Source organism: Aethalodelphis obliquidens, unplaced genomic scaffold (assembly GCF_003676395.1).
Source record: "Aethalodelphis obliquidens isolate GAN/ISIS:26980383/991018 unplaced genomic scaffold, ASM367639v1 scaffold44, whole genome shotgun sequence".
NCBI classification, from domain to species: domain Eukaryota; kingdom Metazoa; phylum Chordata; class Mammalia; order Artiodactyla; family Delphinidae; genus Aethalodelphis; species Aethalodelphis obliquidens.
In genome coordinates this window covers 10,569,539-10,588,622 of record NW_020837988.1, presented here as the reverse complement: position 1 = coordinate 10,588,622, position 19,084 = coordinate 10,569,539, and the positions used below count along the sequence as shown (strand labels likewise).

The 19,084-nt window shown below is 46.4% G+C and overlaps 2 protein-coding genes across 2 annotated transcripts in view; both read right to left on the bottom strand.

The window, feature by feature from the left end:
* Window positions 1-15,462, bottom strand: part of LOC113606699 (coiled-coil domain 40 molecular ruler complex subunit) — a 38,119-nt gene extending 22,657 nt beyond the window's left edge. Inside the window, exons 1-6 of the mRNA XM_027081372.1 lie at window positions 15,415-15,462; window positions 10,370-10,531; window positions 9,427-9,510; window positions 9,134-9,353; window positions 3,302-3,459; window positions 2,999-3,121 (exon numbers count right to left, since the gene is read on the bottom strand). Of these exons, the coding sequence (XP_026937173.1) occupies window positions 2,999-3,121; window positions 3,302-3,459; window positions 9,134-9,353; window positions 9,427-9,510; window positions 10,370-10,531; window positions 15,415-15,462 (795 nt within the window). The remainder of the gene's footprint in view (window positions 1-2,998; window positions 3,122-3,301; window positions 3,460-9,133; window positions 9,354-9,426; window positions 9,511-10,369; window positions 10,532-15,414) is intronic.
* Window positions 15,463-16,153: 691 nt separating this feature from the next.
* LOC113606698 (sodium/potassium/calcium exchanger 1-like) lies at window positions 16,154-18,884 on the bottom strand. The gene is made up of 4 exons (XM_027081370.1): window positions 18,856-18,884; window positions 17,364-17,424; window positions 16,498-16,935; window positions 16,154-16,162 (listed from the first exon to the last, which is right to left on the bottom strand). The coding sequence occupies exons 1-4, from the start codon at window positions 18,882-18,884 to the stop codon at window positions 16,154-16,156; spliced, it is 537 nt and encodes a 178-aa protein (XP_026937171.1).
* Between the last annotated feature and the right edge of the window lie 200 nt (window positions 18,885-19,084).

The following is a 19,084-nucleotide window of genomic DNA, read 5'->3' as shown; positions in this document are numbered from 1 at the left end:
CCCAGCACATTCTTAGCTCGATCACAATTGCTGTGTCACGTGGTGCTCAGAATGTCCTGATGGGTCATTTCAGTGGAATCATTGCACCGTTAGCAAGTTGGCCTCGTGCTGATTCCCGGAAGGGGCGCTGAATGGGAGCTTGGGTGAGACCCCCATTAGGCCACGAGCATCTTTGTGGAGGTGCTGAGTCCCAGCAGCGTCTGCTCTTGGTGGATGTGCATGGTAGATGCTGGAGGAAGTCAGAGTGGCCTTGAACACTCAAAGGTACAATAAAAGGGTGGAGCTGGACGTGAAAGGAGGCGTCACCCCTGGGGATCCCACTCTCAGGTGTCAGGGCTTTAAAAAATCATCTATTCATTATTATTATTATAGAGCATAAAGTGGTATGAATTAATTATACCATGACTGGTGAGACATTTCCAGATTTGGGTAAGTTATTAACTGAGGAGGTTGCTCTGTGCCGTGGAGTAGGTTGTGCACTGCCCAACAGTGCCCGGCCGAGGCAGTAGGTACCAAAACCACTGGGCTCCTCCCCAGGCTGGGCTGTGTGGGGCTGGTCAGCCAGAGGCAGGTGCCCCCCGAGTCCCCAAGGCTGCCGGACGAAGGCTTGCTGACCAAGGTACAGGCTGAGATGCAAAAATCGAGGCTGAATTCAGCCTTTAAATGTTTTAAACACACTTCTCATTTAAAAAAGTGTTTATTCTACTCAAATTAGAATATGGAAATAAGCAAAAAGAAAATAAAAAGAATCCCACAACTTAGAGTTTACCATTTCTAACACCCTGGTGTTATCTTCCTGTGTGTGTGTTGTGTGTGTGTGTGTGTGTGTGTGTGTGTGTGTGTGTGTGTGTGTGTGTAAGCAATCATATCCTATTATTGTTTTGTAACTTAGTATTAAAAAGTAGCAGGACTTCCCTGGTGGTCCAGCGGTTACGACTCTGCGCTCCCAGTGCAGGGGGCCAGGGTTCAATCCCTGGTCAGGGAACTAGATCCTACGTGCATGCCACAACTAAGAGCCCACAAGCCGCAACTAAGAGTTTGCATGCCACAACTAAGATCCCATGTGCTGCAACTAAGACCCGATGCAGCCAAATAAATAAATATTAAAAATGAAAATAAAAAGTAGCATATTGTGAATGGGTTTCCATGCCAGCAAATATTTATTTTATTGGTGGGATTGTCCTCCACTGCATGGATATATCATAATTTGTTTAACCAATATCCTCTTCTTGGGACTTTCTTGGTTATCACACACAGCACTGTGTCCCCAGTGACTCTCTATTCATTTTGTTCGTGAAGTATGTAATGTATACAGAAATTTTATTTGCATGCCTATTTTCCCTGGAATGAAGTCCAAAAAGTGACATTTTGGGAGAGCTTGCTGGGGAGCAGGGTGGGTGTCCCTGACATGCAGTACAGTATTGCCCTTGAATAAGGATCTTGATGAAGACAGACTGCACCCCCACCATCAGTGTGGGAGCCCCGATTCCCCTGCCTTGTTCATCTTTGCCAACTTGGTGGCAGAACCCCTGTCCCGCCCTCATCTGTCGTCAATGTCTGTGTCGCACCTGCCATGGGCCCCCCTGTTCTGGGTGCAGGGTGAACAAACGTGGGACGGCCCTGCCCCGATGGCACACAGCCAGCAGGGAGGGGCGGGAGGCAAAAAAGACATAATGAAAGAGAACTACAGCATCGTGTGTGTGTACACAATCATCACAGAGCAGAATCGCACACGGCAGATTCTGAATCGATTTTCAAAATCTCTTTATACCACCAAACTTACTGGTGTTATGCTTGGAAAGGCCTCTCCAATCCAGGGCTTTATAAATATTTCTCATTTTCTTTCTTCTGGTACAGTTTCCCTTGTTTCAATCCTTGAGCCCATGTGGAATTTATTTTAGTGTGTGGTATGAGGAAAAGATTTGATTTTTTTCCCCAAATGATTAACCAAATGTCCCAACACCACTGGGTGCATAATTCACTTGCTCTCCATTAATTTATAATCCATGAAATTTCTATATAAACGTTTCCTTGATTCTGAGCTCTCTCACAGGCTCCCACAGCCTACCTGTCGGTCCCTGACTCCAGTAATTCATTATTTTAGCCTCTAGGGCTTTATAGTATTTAATGCTAGGTGGACCCACCATCCCGGTTTGTCCTGGACTCCCCTGGTTCTAGCCCAGAAAGTCCCACGTCTCGGGAAATGTGTCATTTCTGGGCAAACTGGGACCGTGGGCCAGCCTTCATGAACCTTCCCCCCTGGACAATTCTCTGCTAGTCCTCTGAATTTACTTTTCAGATAAAATTAAGAATCACTTTGCTAACTAAGAAGTTTTTTCCCCCCTGAGGTTCTGATGGGAGCACATTCTAGATTAAGTATATTCATAGGTTGGCAAGCACTGGGTGCTTTCCCATGTGGACCCAGGTGTGTTTGTTCGTTTGTTCAAGCCCATCTGTCTCTCCTTCAATAAAAGTGTGTTGTTTCCTTTGTGTCATCACTGCACGTATGAATGCAGATGGTGACTCACAGATTAAAAAAAAAAAGGTCACAGCCACTTTGCTTTCCAGTGCTGGCCACTGAACTGGGAGCTGCACTGAACCCGGGCCCTCCCTTACTCCACACGGGAAGGGAGATGTGGGCACTGCCCTGGAGCACTGCCTGCCCAGGCTGAGAATGGGTAGGGAGACTTCAGCCCTCTCCGAAAGAGGCCTGAAGGAACTTGCTAAGGATGCCTCAGCAAGCAGGACAGAATGTCCCATCTCCTGAGGGGCCTTTCAGTCTATCCCTGGCTACAGTGGGAATAAGAATACTGGCCACCAGTCAGCTGATATCTACTGCGTCCCCAACGTGGGTCAGCCAGATGCTCTGAGACGCTTATGAGGACAGACAGATGTGCAGGAGGCTGGCCGGCTAACTGGGGGCTCAGTCAGTCTCCTTGCAGGCATGCAGGCACTGCCTGGGCGCTGTCAGATGGCACCTGTGCCACTGAGCGCTTACCTCGCTCACTGCCTTCCTGAGCGTCCGGGTGTCCTCAGCCTGCGCGCGGTACTGGGCCTCGAACAGGGCAATCTGTTCTTCCAGCTGGTTGGCTCGGGTGGTCAGCTGGTCCACGTGCAGGTCCTGGAAGGGAGGGGACGAGATGCACAGTGAGATGGGTCCCCAGCAACCTCAACCCATGTCAGCAACCCCATGCTGGGCATGGCCCCCAGGGCTGCGGTATTCACGCAGGGGCAGGGCTGATCAGATCAGGAAATCAAAGATGTGGCAAACAGTCACACGGGCATCATCTTTGCAGAACACCTGCTGCTTCTTCTCCAACTCGGCCCGCATGCGCTCGGCTTCTGACTTCTTCACGACTCGCTTCATCAACCGGATGTCGTCACGCACATCCTGGTCTATGTTCTGCATGTAGAAGAGATGCAGAGCCAGGGTCTCCACCTCGGTTTGCAGAGCTGCCACTGGGGAGAGAGGGGGAGGGTGTCCCAGCATCGCACACCAGACATCGTGGAAGTAGCACCCCTCCCCACACTGTGGGGTGGGTCTGGGAAACAGCCTTTAAACTACAAAGACCCATACCTTTGCCATCAAAGACTTTACAGTCTAGTTGGAGAGATGAAATATACGTAATCTATGCCCGCCAACTGCAATAAGCCCTCCATTCCCACCACATATTAGAGATTCTCCGTGTCTAAGGATGTTCTGAAACAGTGTCAAGGTTAGGAAGCCTTATGTGAATTTTACAGATTTCTTACCACTTAGAGGTTGGCAATCTCAGGTACAGTCCTAAATCCCCTGGGAGGAAACCAGCCTGAAGGGTGGGCTGAGCACTACTGAAGCATGGGTTTCTTGGAACGAAACCCACATGAGATTGATTTATAAGGTAGAACACCAGTTTATTTAGGGAGATAGACTTCAACCAGTAATTGTTGGCTCACTTGTGTAGAGCATTCCTTATTCCGTGGGTAGATCTAAACAGAAAATCGATTTATAGATCAAAAGGCTGCTGGGTGAATATCATGTTGGAGTTAGGTGTTTTTGAAGGATGAACTTAAACTTGAAAAATAATTTGTTTTTTTTTTACATCTAAGATGACTGTAAAAACTCTAACACTAGAGAATTCTTCGGCTCCTGTGTGGCTAAGAGTTGTAGGGGAGGGGAATGGAGCAAATGCAGGGAAACGAGGGGGGAGGTTTTGTAGAAAGAGTGGTTGCCGGGTGGACTGGGGTGGAGGTGTATTTTGGGAGAGGGTCTTTAAAGAGGTAATTAAGATAAAATGAGGTCACTAGGGTGGGCCCTAACAACTGGTGTCTTTATGAGAAGAGTAGGTTAGGACACAGACGCACAGAGGATGACTTTGTGAGGACACAAGGAGAAGACAGCTGTCTACAAGCCCAGGAGATTGGCCTCAGGAGGAAACACCCTGCCAACACCTTATCCTGGACATCTGGCCTCCAGAATGACAAGAAGACAAACTTCTGTTCTTCAAGCTGCCCAGTCTGTGGCCCTTTTCTATGGCAGAGGGCGCCAACTAACCCACCCCCACCTGAATCAGAAAGCTTGCCCACCCATCCTTCAGGGCACTCACTTCTGCCCCTCTATCCTTTCCTGGCTGAGTGACTGAGAGTCAATATTTCAAATATTCTTTTTAATTTGTATTCTTTCAACATTAGTGAAATCAAGTCTGTTTTCACAGTTTGAAGACCAGCTGTCCTTTTCCTTCTCCGACTTGCCCGCTCATATCATTGGCCCTTCTACGGGTGGGATAGTCGTCTTTTACCTATTAGGCTTCAAAGGGCCCTTCACGTAATAAAAACAGGGTGGCTAGAGTCTCAAATGCCTCCCATGACCTCTGCCCCCAGTGTCACTCTTGTGATTGTGTTTTGTGGCAAAAAGGGAAATGATCAGGTGGGCCTGACCTGAGCAGTTGAGCACTCTAGAAGCAGAGTTTTCTTGACCTGGTGTCAGAAGAGGAAGCCAGAGAGATTTGCAGGGTCAACGGGATTTGTTTAGTGTGAAATAGGAGTCTAAGTGTTTATTTTCAGGTGGTCAAATGATCAAAAATATTTAGTGATTTAAAAATACAACCTGTGCTTTCAATTTGCAGTAAATAGCTAAATTCCTGAGTAAATTTCCTGGAACTCCCTACTCCGCACTATTGATCTGTTTGCCCATTTTTTCTCTAGTGCCATTTTGTTTCTATTGCTGTAGATTGATACCGTGTTTTGATACCTGACAGGACAATTTCCCTTCATTATCCTTCCTTTTCACCATTTTCTTGGATATTCTTGTGCATTTAGTGTTCCGAGTGAACTTGGAACTTGAAAATCATTGGAGAGCTTTTTAGGTATTGCACGCATGCATTGATAAGGGAAAAAAAGCAAGGAACAGAGCATTGGGTATAATATGCAGCTACTTGTGTAAAAAATATAGAAAAAAATACCACAACTCTTGTAGCTTTGCTTTTATATGCAAAAACATCTTTAAAAGAATACACAAGAATCAATAATACCATGTGCCTCTGTGGAGGTGGCTGGAGGCTGGGGTTGGGGAGACTCCAGAGTGCCTTAATTTTGTATTATTACTTCTTGAAAATAATAACTGTGTTAAATAAATTCAAGTTCACCCAAAACATCCCATCGTGGATTTTAACTGGACTTGCATTGAACTACTTATTAATTTGGAGAGAAATGACATTTGTTTCCTCTCATTTGGTTACATGATTGTTCCATTTATTTAAATCCGCGTTATGTCCTTTAGTAAAATTTTATCGTTTTTCCTCAGATAGGTTCACTTGCTTCTTGTTAGACTTACTCCTCAGTATTTTATGGTTGTTATAGCTATTATGGATGAGGTTTTAAAAAATTATAATTCATAATTGGATATGACTGGTAGAAAAGAAAATTATAGCTCTGGTATTCAGTTACTTTATAGATTTCTTACTGTTTTTTTTAGCTTTTCATCAGTGATCTTGAATCTGCTAGGTAAACAATCACACCATTGGTGGAGAATGAGTTCCATGACTTCATATCCAGAATCTATACTTCGTTTATTTTTCCTGTTTTCTTTCATGGCTGGAACTTCCAAAACAATGCATCCTCGTCTCAATCCTTAACTATGATTACTACAGGGCTTTCCTCTGAGTAAAACTGCCTTGTTAGTTGCTGATAAATACTTACAATGAACTTTCCTTCTATCCTAGTTTAGGATTGACAATGAGTTTTATCCAAACACCCATTTGACATCCACCCAGAAAATCTATTTGTTCTCTCTCCTTTAAGAATATAATGCAATGAATCAGTAGATTTCCTAATTTCAAATTATTCCAGAATTAAGCCCTCTTGACTAGGAGGTATTTTTCTTTTCATATATTGCTGAACTTAATCTTTTGTTGCTGAGTAAAAATTTAATATTTGCTAATATTTTATTTAGGATTTTTACACCTCATAAGTAGGAACACTTTATAATTTTCTGTTTTTGCACGTTGTAAGCTTCTCCAGTAAGGATTATACTGAACATTGTAAAATAAGCCTGGGGTGGGGTGTGTGGGGCGGGGGGAGGCGTGGTGTCCCTGGTGGTGCAGTGGTTAAGAATCTGCCTGCCAATGCAGGGGACACGGGTTCAAGCCCTGGTCTGGGATGATCCCACATGCTGCAGAGCAACTAAGCCCGTGGGTCACAACTGCTGGGCCTGTGCTCTACAGCCCGCGAGCCACAGCTACTGAGCCCACGTGCCACAACTGTTGAAGCCTATGCACCTAGAGCTGGTGCTCCGCAACAAGAGAAGCCACCACAATGAGAAGCCCGTGCACCGCAACAAAGAATAGCCCCTGCTCACTGCAACTAAAGAAAGCCCATGCACAGCAAAGACCCAATGCAGCCAAAAAAAAAAAAAAGCCTGGGAAGAGTTTCCCAAATTTTCCACCCACTTGTGGGTTAAATAACATAGGAAGTGTCTGGTTTGGTCCTGTCTGTAATCCTATGGCATTTTTTCCCTTTACCTTTGGAATTTAAAAATTTCACCAACTATGTCTAGGCATGTTTATTTTTTCTTCCACCCATCTGGCCCTCCATGAGACTTTACATCTGAAGATTCATCTTTCTTGAACTCATGCAAATGTTTTCCTCTGATGTCACTGGTTAATGCCCCTAATCTCCTGGAATTTCTATCTCATGGATACTGACTTTACCAGACCTACAGTCCATGTCTTTTATCTCCTTCTCAAAACGTCCATCACTTTGAGTTTTTGCTTTGAATTCTGGGCAGAATTCCTCAAACTGGCCTTTTAGACACAAGTTCAATTGTTCAATTTCCAGCAGTGCTGATTTGCCTATTTAGTACTTCTGGCGGGGTGTGGGGGGTGATTCTATATTTTAATTCCGAGTATCCTTTTCCCTAATAGTTGGTTCTCATTTGACTGATGCGATGTCCTCTAAAATCTCACGTCGAACACCAGCTGGCGTATGCTATGTTTTCGGAACCCGGTCTGTGTCTGTGGAGGCGTCTGCTCTCCTGTCTGGGGATTGCCACTGATGACTCACATTTGGATGTGAAGGTTTACTGACTGGTGGGCTCCACCCCCCTCCTAAGTGAGGAGGTCAACTGTGGACATTCTCCAGAGGCCAAGCCCCACGTTTCACCTATGGGACAGTGCAGTGGCGGCACCTGGTAGGCAGGGCTGGGACCGCCACCCGAGTTCTTTAGTCTGAAGAGGGGAGAAAAGGTGCCGTTAGGTGGGTCCTTGCTTGGTTAAACAGCTTCTGCTCCTGCTACCTGGTGACTTCCAGAAAGGACAGAGTGTCCACGAAGATGACTGGATCTTTCCAGAAGCCCATCCATACCTCGAGGATCTGATGAGGGGTGTTGGTGGGCACTCACTTCTCCTGCGTGGAGGGGGTGGGGGACCTGTGTCCTCTTTCAGACTGGTCTAAATTCTGTTATATCCGGAGGATGTGGCTCCATTGTTTTAGTGTGAATGTCGTGCTCTTCTCTTTTTGGTAGATTCTGTTAATTTGGTGATACTCAGGGAGGGGTGCTCTTCCCCAACTCTGTCCAGAAAACTCTCCTGCATTTCTCAGGGTCCAAAATGCTTCTTTCCATCCACAGTTGGGATATACGTGTGATTTTTGTTCCTCCCAAATTCTTCTAGGTTATTTTCCCCATTATTATAGTAATACAGAGTTGATAAAGAAAGTTGGAAACATGAAAAAGCACAACAACTGAAATCGCCTGCTGTGACCACGCTGTTCACTGTGGCCCACGACCTCCGCTCCGTGCAGAGCTGTTGCTTTGGTAGGAACAGTGCACGGTGATTAGTCGCACCCTCACTGTCTCTTCTGCTCCAAAGCCACCTATTCCCCGTAATCTGCCACACATCGTGGGGCTGCAGGGCTCTGGACCATGGGCTCCTGTGCTTTGGATTGGCCTCACCTGTACCTCCCCACCTATTTAAACTCTGCCCATCCCCGCTCTTCCCTGCCTTCTAGATACCCCATCTTCAACCCCAGCAGCCCACCAGCCTCTCCAGCATTTTTTAAATTAATTAATTAATTAATTTTTGGCTGCATTGGGTCTTTGTTGCTGCGCACGGGCTTCTCACTGCGGTGGCTTCTCTTGCTGCGGAGCACAGGCTCTAGGCGCACGAGCTTCAGTAGTTGTGGCTCACGGGCTCCAGAGCACATGCTCAGCAGTTGTGGCGCACGGGCTTAGTTGCTCCTCGGCATGTGGGATCTTCCCGGACCAGGGATCGAACCTGTGTCCCCTGCATTGGCAGACGGATTCTTAACCACTGCGCCACCAGGGAAGCCCGCCTTTCCCGCTTTTGACTCCAAATACCCCACCTGCCGGCTTTCAGTGTTTGCTACTTTGCCTAATTAGGTGCATTTTAAGACATTTATGTTTTCCTTCCCCCAAAAGTTTGGGAACCCCTCCAGTACGGGAACACAGCTTGCCTTTCATGAAGTCCTGCGATGGCATGTGGGGACACCCCTCGGGGTCATGATGGCACGTGGGAACACCCCACCAGGTTGCAATGGCATTCAGGGATACGAAGGCATGTGAGGATGCCCCTTGGGGTGTCTATGGCACGCGGGGCCGCGCCACGGGGACGCCTGCGAGGACACGGGGCCGCCTTACGCTTCTTGCGCTCCTCGCCGGCGGTCTCGCAGGTCCTGGCGTAGCGCAGGCGCACGCTCTGCAGCTCCTCCTCCTTCCTCCGCCTCTCGCACGCTGTGATCGAGTGGCGGTCGTGGCTCTTCTCGAGCTGCATCTGCAGGCGGGCCAGGTGCTGCTGGACCCCGTAAAGGTCCACCCCCAGCTCCTGCCTCTGGATTCGGCTTTGCTTGGTGGCCACGCCCTGCACCAGAGAGAGAAGCTGGGTCATGGAGATGCGGGTGCACAGCCAGGTGGAAAGCGGGACAGGTACGCACCAGCTCTTGAAGTTCCAGCCTCAGTTTCTCTATTTGCCGGTTAAGATAGTTCTTCAGGGCAGCCTGGAATCTTATCATCAGGGGCTAAAACAGTGGAAGAGCACAGCCGGTTACTGTGCTGTCCCCTCCAGGGCTTAGCCTGAATTACCACAACTCTTGGCAGGGGACGGCAGAAATGACCTCCACGCTGGGTGCTCCCCACTTCTGCCCAGGATTCTTATTCCAGAAACCACAAATTCAAGGCACTTGTGGTCTCACCCTAGGCACTGAAGGACCTGAGTGCAAAATGACAGGGTGGGCTGGGGCAGTGGTCCTGGTTTAATCCCTGGGGCCAGAGGGCAGTGATGAGCAGTGCCTGGGATGCCAGCACCAAATGAACTCTCAGCCCCTTTTCCCAGTGCAGCCCTGATCCTTCCCGTGGTACCGGGAGCACCAAGTCTTTCCAAAGAGGTTCATCCAACCAAGACCTGCCCTCCCCGCTTGCCAGAGGGGTGGGACACTCAAGGCAGTGGCTATCAGCGGGCGTGATTTTGCGCCCACCCAATACCCAGTCTGGAGACATTTCTGGCCGCCACAACTAAGGGGGTGCTACTGGCATTTAGTGGGTGGAGGCCCCAGGGACGCTGCTCAGCATCCTACAGTGCCCAGGAAGCCCCCACCACAAAGAGTGATCCGGCCCCAAACGTCTATAGTGTGGAGGCTGGGAAATGCTGACTCTGAGTGAATGAACTTAAAGGGAGAATAAACTTTACAAGGTGGCAGCTCAAACCCTGCAGGTAATCCATTCAGGGAGCAGGTGAGACCTGAGTGTGGCATTTGCCGGGTGGAGGGTGGGCCGTGGAGGCTCGGGGCAGGGCAGGGCCTACAGGGCAGGTGTAGGAGTGTCTCTAAGTCCATCTTCGTCTGCATGGGGCAAAAGCAAAACTCCAGAATGTTTCCTTACATGGTTTGGGTCCAAAACCACCAGCTGTGATCTGTCTTCTTCGGCCTCGTCGCTGGCCTCAGACTCCACACTCTCCACCAGGCTTCCTTCCTCGGCCATGCTTAACTGCTGGGTCCTGTCCAGGAATGAGGATGTGGCTCCTTCCCCGGGGTGGGCATCAGGCTCTGGGGGGACGAGTAGTGGGGAACAACAAACATCACTGAGGAGTTAATAGAGAGAGTGCTTCTCTGGAGGAATTATCAGGCAAAGCTGACGCCCAGTTTCGTGCAACATGATGGAAAAAAGAAACAAAAGGCACCCCTTTGGGTTAGGGTTCACAAGTGCTATTCACAGGGTCTTCTGCTCATGAATTTTCTACTAGCTGATTCAACACATTCTGTAGAAAGGATTGCACTTTAAAGGTAGACAAGAAGGAAACACATTTTGTTGATACTTTTTAATCCATAAATAGTGAACAGAAAGGTGGCTTCTTAATGATGGACTAGATTTTTTTTTAATGGAAAACAGATATAATTGAAAAGAAATCAGTGAGGCTCTAGTTTCAACTTCTCTCCCTTCCTGAGCTGCAGAGATCCTGTTCTGTTTGTAACTCCTTTAGATGTGTGCTGTCTGCCTGCTGCTTGTGAGCGACGTGAGGCTTGTTAGCTGGACCATCCACACACACCCATCACATGGAAGATAAAAAAACCCAATCTGCTTTCCCACGTACTCAACACTGGGATACCGGAGCCAAGTGGAAAGATAAGGGTGTACCGGGAAAGCCTTGGAAAGTCAGCAAACAGACACATGTTTAGGGGTGAGCTTACACGGTTGGGTTACTTAATGACGCTTAGGGTCTCTAAAATGGAGAACAGTGCCTACCTCACTGGGTTAGGGTAAGGATTAAATGAGATAAAACAGAAAAATGCTCCACATGTGTTATCCATATCTGTTAATGATATTTCTATCTTTTGGCTCACAGCGCAACAGGAAACAAGGTAACAGGTGGTGAATGAGTGGCAGCCCTCGCGTAGAAGGGCGTGTGAAGGGGCTTGTCCCACAATACCTGGCTCCTGTGTGGAGGGGCCCTCGGTAACCAGAGGCGGCTCGTCAAAGTCCAGGGATGTGTTGCTGCTCCCCCGGCTCTGTCCGAGGCAGTGCTGAGCCCCCAGAGGAAAGACCTTCTGCCGGAGCGCTCCCTGGGATTGATTTTAGAGCAAAAACAACCAAATCTGAATTTATGAGGGTTTAGTCAGGACAAAGGAGTTAATTCATTACAGTGTTCAATTCAACATAGTTGTGGACTTCCCTGGTGGCGCAGTGGTTAAGAATCCACCTGCCATTGCAGGGGACACGGATTCGAACCCTGGTCTGGGAAGATCCCACGTGCCGCGGAGCAACTAAGCCCACGCGCCACAACTACTGAAGCCCGCGCGCCTAGAGCCCATGCTCCACAACAAGAGAAGCCACGGCAATGAGAAGTCCACGCACCACAATGAAAAGTTGCCCCGCTCACTGCAACTAGAGAAAGCCCACGTGCAGCAACAAAGACCCAACGCAGCCATAAATAAATAAGTAAATAAATAAATTTATTTTAAAAAATAGAATATTGTTTGCATAACATTTGGCTTTTGCAAATGGTCAAAACAGAAAACACCTACCGCCACTCCCATGAGGAATCGGGAGTGGTCTCTTTCCGTCTAGATCTGTAGCAAAGTGTGAACGCGGAGGCATGGGCGTGTGCTGGACGTGGGTTCCTTTACTCCCAAATGCTGCTCTCTCCAAGGATGGTAAGAAACACCTCTGAGCATCCTCTTTATAAAGGGATGCTGGAAAGCCTGAGCCCTGGCCAGGGTCTCCCAAGAGGGCTGTTTCTTCTCTTCTTTCAAACTATTTCACTTTAGGGACATTTCCATATGAAAAGGTTTTCCCTCAATAGAAGCACCTGGCTCCATTTTAGCTCTAAAGGGGACTCTTGTGATGATTATTGTTGACAGTAATTACTGCTGCTGATGAATAGGTGAATATTAGTAACAACAGACAATGACCCTGCACAAGACCCTGCAAGGTGGATGCCAGTCATTTCTGTCATCTGTAGGGGAAGCAGCTCACAGAAGCTGAAGCCCTTGTCTAAGTTCGCACAGCCAGCCAAGGGTCATCTCAACGCCCAGCTCCTGTTCTTTCTAATTGTACTTCCTCAGGTGATGCTGCTTCTAGAAATGATTTCTGAGGCATCCAGAACCACAATGACATTAATGGGGGCCCAGAGTCCAAAGCCCACCTCTGGGGTGTCCAGAAAGGGCTTCTCCTAATGAGACGTCAATGAGGTGTCAGAACACCCCAATGACACAGCAGCTTCTACTCCACGATTAAGTTACTTCTTAAGACTGAGCGCTGAGAGGAGAGAAGTAGGGTTCTCTCTTTGGGCTTGTCTATGCCCTTCTGGCTGATCAAATTTGGAGACTGTTTCTTCATGAGTTTTCTAGAAACTAGATTCGAGGATGGAAATTGGTTTTACAGCTCAACAAGTGATCTGTACTTCAACACTCCTGGCTATCTTTTATTTATTTACTTTTTGGTCATGACTCACGGCTTGTGGGATCTTAGTTCCCCGACCAGGGATTGAACCTGGGCCCTTGGCAATGAAAGAGCAGAGTCCTAACCACTGGACTGCCTGGGAATTCCCAGTCCTGGCTTTCTTAGAAAGGAGGGCACTGTTTTGTTGTGTTAAATTCTTAAAAGTGGTTTTGATCATGTACTTATCATTTGTAATTATAAAGCTTAATTGGGGGTCATCGAATATTGAATTGCGTCATTCTCTAAAGTTATTAACTCTTCTAGGTTTCACAGGGTGGGGAGGGATTGTCACTTCACTGTTCAGAGCCAGAGTGACCGTTTGCCATCACAGCTGCATGCCTCTGGGCAAGGAAGTCCCTTGGCCCCTCAGTTTCCTCACCTGAACTATGAGGATAATAATAGTTACCACCCCACAGGGTTGTTGTCAGGATTCACTGAAACAACACATGTCAAAGGCATTGAAGTGTCCAGCCCAGAGTCCATGATGGAGAAACGTTACACGTTCTTTTCCTGCCCCGCCCTGCCCCTCACTTCCCTTCTAGAACAATCAAACCTAAGCCAACAGGTTGGCTTGGTCCAGTGTGGGGTGATGAGCCTGGACAAGGTGAGGAGAGCAGGTTCCAGAGACTGTCCCCGAGGTGGGTCATGATAGCACAGGTGTCAGGCCTGGGCCTGCTGAGGAGGGCTCCCGGTGTGGAGAGTCACAGCCCAAACAACTGGGGCCTGGCCTGGGTGGGGTTGGCCCAACAAGGTGATGAGGGTGTCCACAGTCTGGGTGGCCCAGTGAGGGTGTATGTCTGAGCCTGAGTGGGGTGAGGAGTGTCCACATGGGGGCAGGGAAGTGCAGTGAGGGTTACATTCAGGGGATTGATCAAATTAATAATATGTTAAGGATAATAGGGACCAGGTCTCCTACTGTTGGAAAAAGGAGTTAAAATATAGAAGGGGAGAAAACTAGCAGGAACCATGTCAAGGGTGTTTGGAATTAGAGACGTTTTGGTGTGAGCTACATGTATGTGTGTATGTGTATGGTGTGTTTGGGGTCGAGGGTTCCGTGAAAAGAAACCAAGCTCCTGGAGAAATGTCTGGTTCTCAGGCTGGGGCAGTCTGTGCCAGAGAACAAGAAAGTGCCTAAAGGATGATGGTGGTTAAAAAAAAAAAAAGAAAAAAAAGAATGGTACTGATGTGTCAGAAAGACACAAAGGCCAATTTGAATAGGCTCACGGGTCAAATTGGGAACAATCTGAGTCTCAATATAAATAATGATAGTAATGAATTATAACACAGTGAATGAAATGGGAAACAATGAGTCCATACAGATATGAAACTTTACATGAATAAATTGAAAGTTTAATGAGGAATGGATGTTACCATAGTTTCAGAGTATCCCTCCCATGTTTATCTCAGAATGAAGAGTTGTTTTAATATTTGAAAATTAATCAATGTAACCACCAAATTAACAAACTAAAAAAGAAAAAACCGTGATCTTCCCAATAGACACAGAAAACACTTTTGACAATAGCCAACATCCTTTCATGATTAAAAAAAAATCCACAAACTAGGAATAGATGGAACTTCCTCAACCCGACAAAAGGCATCTATGAAAACTCACAGCTAACGTCATATGCAACTGTGAAGATTGAAAATGTTCCCCCTAAAATCTGGAAAAAGGATGCCTGCTCTCACTACTACTATTTGACATTGTACTGGAGGTTCTAGTCAGTGCAATCAGACATGAAAAAGAAATAAAGGGCATCCAGATTGGAAAGGAAGAAGTTAAACTGCCTTTTTTCACAGACAACACAATCCTTTTCATGAAAAGTCCTATGGATTCTACAAAAAAAAAAAAAGCTACTAGACCCTATAAGGGTGATTAGCAATGTTGCCGAATATAAGATTGATATACAAAAATCAATTGTATTTCTATAAATTAGCAACAAACAATTGGAAACCATTTATAATGGCATCAAAAAATGCAAAATAGGAAATTCCTTGGTGGTCCAGTGGTTAAGACTCCACGCTTCCCCTGCAGGGGGCACGGGTTTGATCCCTGGTCTGGGAACTAAGATCCTGCATGCCACACAGCGTAGCCAACAAAATAAAAAAATAAAATAAAATATTCCACAAATTCTTTTTAAAAAATGCAAAATATATAGGGATAAACCTGACAAAAGATGTGCAACAACAGTACACATTGCTGAGAGAAGTAAGAAGTCCTAAAACAATGGTGTAATCTGTTGTTGTTTTTTCTCATTTGAAATAAATATTCACTTTCCTATCTTAAACCAAAAAAGCACCTTCTCACACAGTGTTTCTTAAATGCCTAGGAGTGAGGAGTATCTTTACAGTGGATAAGGCTGACACTTTTTTCATCAAGTGATCCAAGCCAACATCATCAATAATGGACAAGCTGAAATGATGTATCACCTGACAGGACATCAGGAGAACACAGCATCCTTCTGTGACATTCCTGCCGAAGGATCATAAACCATACCTGGAAACCTGGAAATACCAGGCAAAGCCAAACTGAGGGACATTCTCCTAAATAGCTGGCCTGTGACCTTTAAAAGTGTCAAGGTCATCAAGGTCAAGGACAGATTGAGAAGACTAAAGAAACTGGGCAGCTGAAGGCAACAGGCAACTCCGTACTGGAGCTCTGCTATAAAAGACATTACTGGGACATTTGGTGAAGGAGGCCTGAGGATGATTGGGTAATGTAATATAATTTCTTGATTTTGATAGTCATTATATTGTTGTTTGTGGGAAACATACATGGAAGCATTAGGAGGCAATGGGGTATCGGATCGACAGCTTACTCTCAAATGCTTAAAAATATTAAAAGTTCTATGGTACTCCAATTTTTCTGTAAGTCTGTGCTTGCTTAAAAATTAAAAAATGAGGGGACATCCCTGGCGGTCCAGTGGTCAAGACTTCGCTTTCCAATGTAGGGGGTGTGGGTTCGATCCCTGGTCAGGGAGCTGGGATCCCACATGCCTCTTGGCCAAAAAAACCCCAAAACAAATTCAATAAAGACTTTAAAAATGGTACACACAAAAAATATTTAAAAAAAATTAAAAAATGAAAATTATAAGAATGTAACTATTGTCATTATCTAGAACTGCACTGTCCAGTATGGTAGCCACTTGTAACAATTGGTTATATAAATTTAAATTAATTAGAATCTTCAAAAAATTAAAAATTCAGTTCCTCCATGTCCCTGGCCACATTTCAGGTGCACTATAGCCACAAGTGAGTAATGGGTACCATATTGGACAGAGCAGATAAAGAGCATTTCCATCATCATGCAGAATTTTACTGGACAGTGCTGCTCCAGAGACTGGACACCTAGATGCCCTTACATGGAATGTTCCCAACTTGGGTTTGGGAACAGCAAGGGAGGGTCCAGAAACTCTTGGCATTTGATGGTAGATCCTGAGGCCTAAGTTTACTAAGCCATTTCTAACAGGGATTGCAATGTGAATTATTTATAGTGTACCCGGAGTTCCTCATGTAGGAGTACAAACAACTTGAGCAGTAAAACACTTGTGTAAAACAGACCTCAGGCTACTCACCGATTCCTGGTCCGTTTGCTCAGATGAGCCTGATACTTGCTGGGAGGGCTCTGTGGAGATGACCCCCACTCCTCTAGATTTGGATGGGCCAGGGGCCTCTCCGTCTTCAAGACCTGTCTTCCTCCTTGCTCTTTCATGCCGGTGTGTGGGGCCAACTTCATCTCTGGCCACCTCCCCAGGACTGATGTCTGAGTAAGCCAGATCTGGAGAAGTGACTTCCCCTTCAGGGGCCGTGGCTTCAATATCAGATTCTAACTCCTCTTCAAATTCGAATTCCTCTTCTGTTTCCATTCCCCCTTGGATTTCGACTTCCTCATCGTCTTCATCTTTCCCCTGCGCTGAGACTTCCCCATCGTTTTTGATTTCCCCTTCAGAATGCTCTGTAGCACCCTCAGTTTCTTCATTTCTCTGGTCACTGCTCTTCTCTATCGGTGATACCTGTAGCCATGTAGCAGGAAAAAAATCAGGATACAAAGTATAAAGGGTCTTGTGAGGTTTTATTCTTAATAAGGTAATTACACCGATGGGAAAACTGCAGCTACACACTCTGAGCATCGCTAGGAGATTATGTTTCATGCTTTAATTTATCTGCTCTCTGTTTTTGGTAATTATTTTGCATCCTTCTTTACAGGAAATGACCTCTGAAAAACTCAGGGCAATCTAACTGTAGGATATCCGAGGCATTCCTGAACAGCCACCAACACTTCAGAATGGGGTGGAAGGAAATTGAGCTTCTCTGCAAATGACTTGAGTCTGTTCTACAGTAAGGTCATAGGATCATCGTACAATTTTCTTGAGAAAGTCTGAACTCTCTTTAATTCTTAGTAAATACAGCCCAGAATAATTCATCCCATAAGGAACTTTACCCTGTTGCCTTCATGATTCTGGTCCTCTTCTCCTTCAGAAGATTTGTCTTCCAGGTGAGACCTGGTGGCAGAGAAACAATTTAGCAGTTTCAAATAACATCTTTCTTTTTCTTGGCATTTATCACCTCCTTGATGTCTGTATATCTACTTATTTACTCGCTAATTATCTGCCTTCCCTCTAGGCTGATGGCCATGACTTTGTCACTAACACCAGCACTAGTGGCACAAAAGAGTCATGCCAAGAATGAATGAAAAATGCAATTATCAAAACATTAAAGGAACAGGTAGATTACTCTAGAAAAGTCACCTTAAATATACCTCTGTCTGTGACAAAACTGGGGAAAATAAATGCAAAATAAGAGAAAATTGTACAAAAAAGGACAAATACCCTAGAAACTCTTGGTTAGTTTGCCCGTGAATTTTGTTTGTTTGTTTTTTGTTTTGGCCGTGCCTCAGAGCACGTGGGATTTTATAATAGTTCCCCAACCAGGGATCAAACCCGTGCCCCCTGCAGTGGAAGTGCAGAGCCTTAACCACTGGACCGCCAGGGAAGTGCCAATTACCCCATGATGTAGAGAGTACAAGAATGTCACATTTTAAAATTGTTTTTTTCTAATTAGAAAAAAACTATATTTTTTTAAAAAGTAAAACTAATACAGAAATATGTGACAGACAATGAAAATCCCCTGTGACTTCTCCTCTCCTTCTCAAGATAACCAGTGGTAAAAAGTAAGAGATTTAAGGGTATCTTCTTTCAAATATTTTTCTATGCATTTAAAGCTACCCACCCACCCAAATTAGAGATCACACTATATATACTGTTTTGCATTTAGTCTTTTCATTTGCTGTAATCTAGACTTCTTTCCATGTCAGTACATGTAGACCTACCTTAAAAAAAAAGAAAAGAAAAAAAAGAAACAATACAGCAGTGTCTAATGTAAAAGGTTAAATTCTTTAAAATAGTTTCTATCCTTTTAAACAAAGCATAAGAGAACAGAGGCCTGGTATTTTTACCTTACTACGGTCTATCTGTGTGCTCAAGGCATTCACGGTGGGGCTGCCTGACCATAGGGACCCCGGCCCATCGCCTGCCACCTCCAACCCTGGTGAGGGGGAGGGAGGCGGGGGGCTGGGCTGATGCTCCCTGTCACAGCACCTCGCTGGGGCAGCATCCAGTACAGGGACTACCAAGCAAAGTGGTTGTCATGGTTACTGTGGGACAAGGAAGTCCCGGGTTTCAGCGAGTGGAGCGCCCGGAGCGAGGGGAAAAGGGGAGGGTACGGGAGAGGACAAAGGGACGCGTGGTGAGAAGGGAGAAGGGCGCGCCGGAATGTGGGGGTGGCCGGGGAGGGCAGGAAAGGCCCAGAGGGTGGGGATGGCAGGGGCAGAGGAGAGGGGAAAGGGACATGGAAGGGAAGGGGCGCCTAGGGGGATATAGAAAGGGGGAGGCGTGGGGGCCGCTGCGAGACCCAAGGTCCCTAGGCCCGCTTACCCGCCAGCCCGGCCGCCAGGCTCCGCCATCTCCCGTTGCTACGCGACGCCGTCAACATCCGGCTGGCGAGGACCACGCGCTGGGCGTGCGGGGCGGACGGCCTTTGTGCCATTTATGTGCATTAGAAACACGGAACATCTAACTATGTAAATATATTAAAGGATAAATATGCATTTTCTCCATCTTTATCTCTTAGGCCGAGCTCTACCCCTCCTGGCTCAGTTTCTGT

Bases quoted from the DNA above. Each gene is read 5' to 3' on its own strand.
- LOC113606698 (XM_027081370.1), bottom strand. From the start codon at position 18,884: ATGGCGGAGCCTGGCGGCCGGGCTGGCGG. The intron at 17,425-18,855 runs GTAAGCGGGCCT...CTCTGCCACCAG, and splicing joins CCTGGCGGCCGGGCTGGCGG to GTCTCACCTGGAAGACAAAT. The intron at 16,936-17,363 runs GTAAAGTTCCTT...ACATGGCTACAG, and splicing joins AGAATCATGAAGGCAACAGG to GTATCACCGATAGAGAAGAG.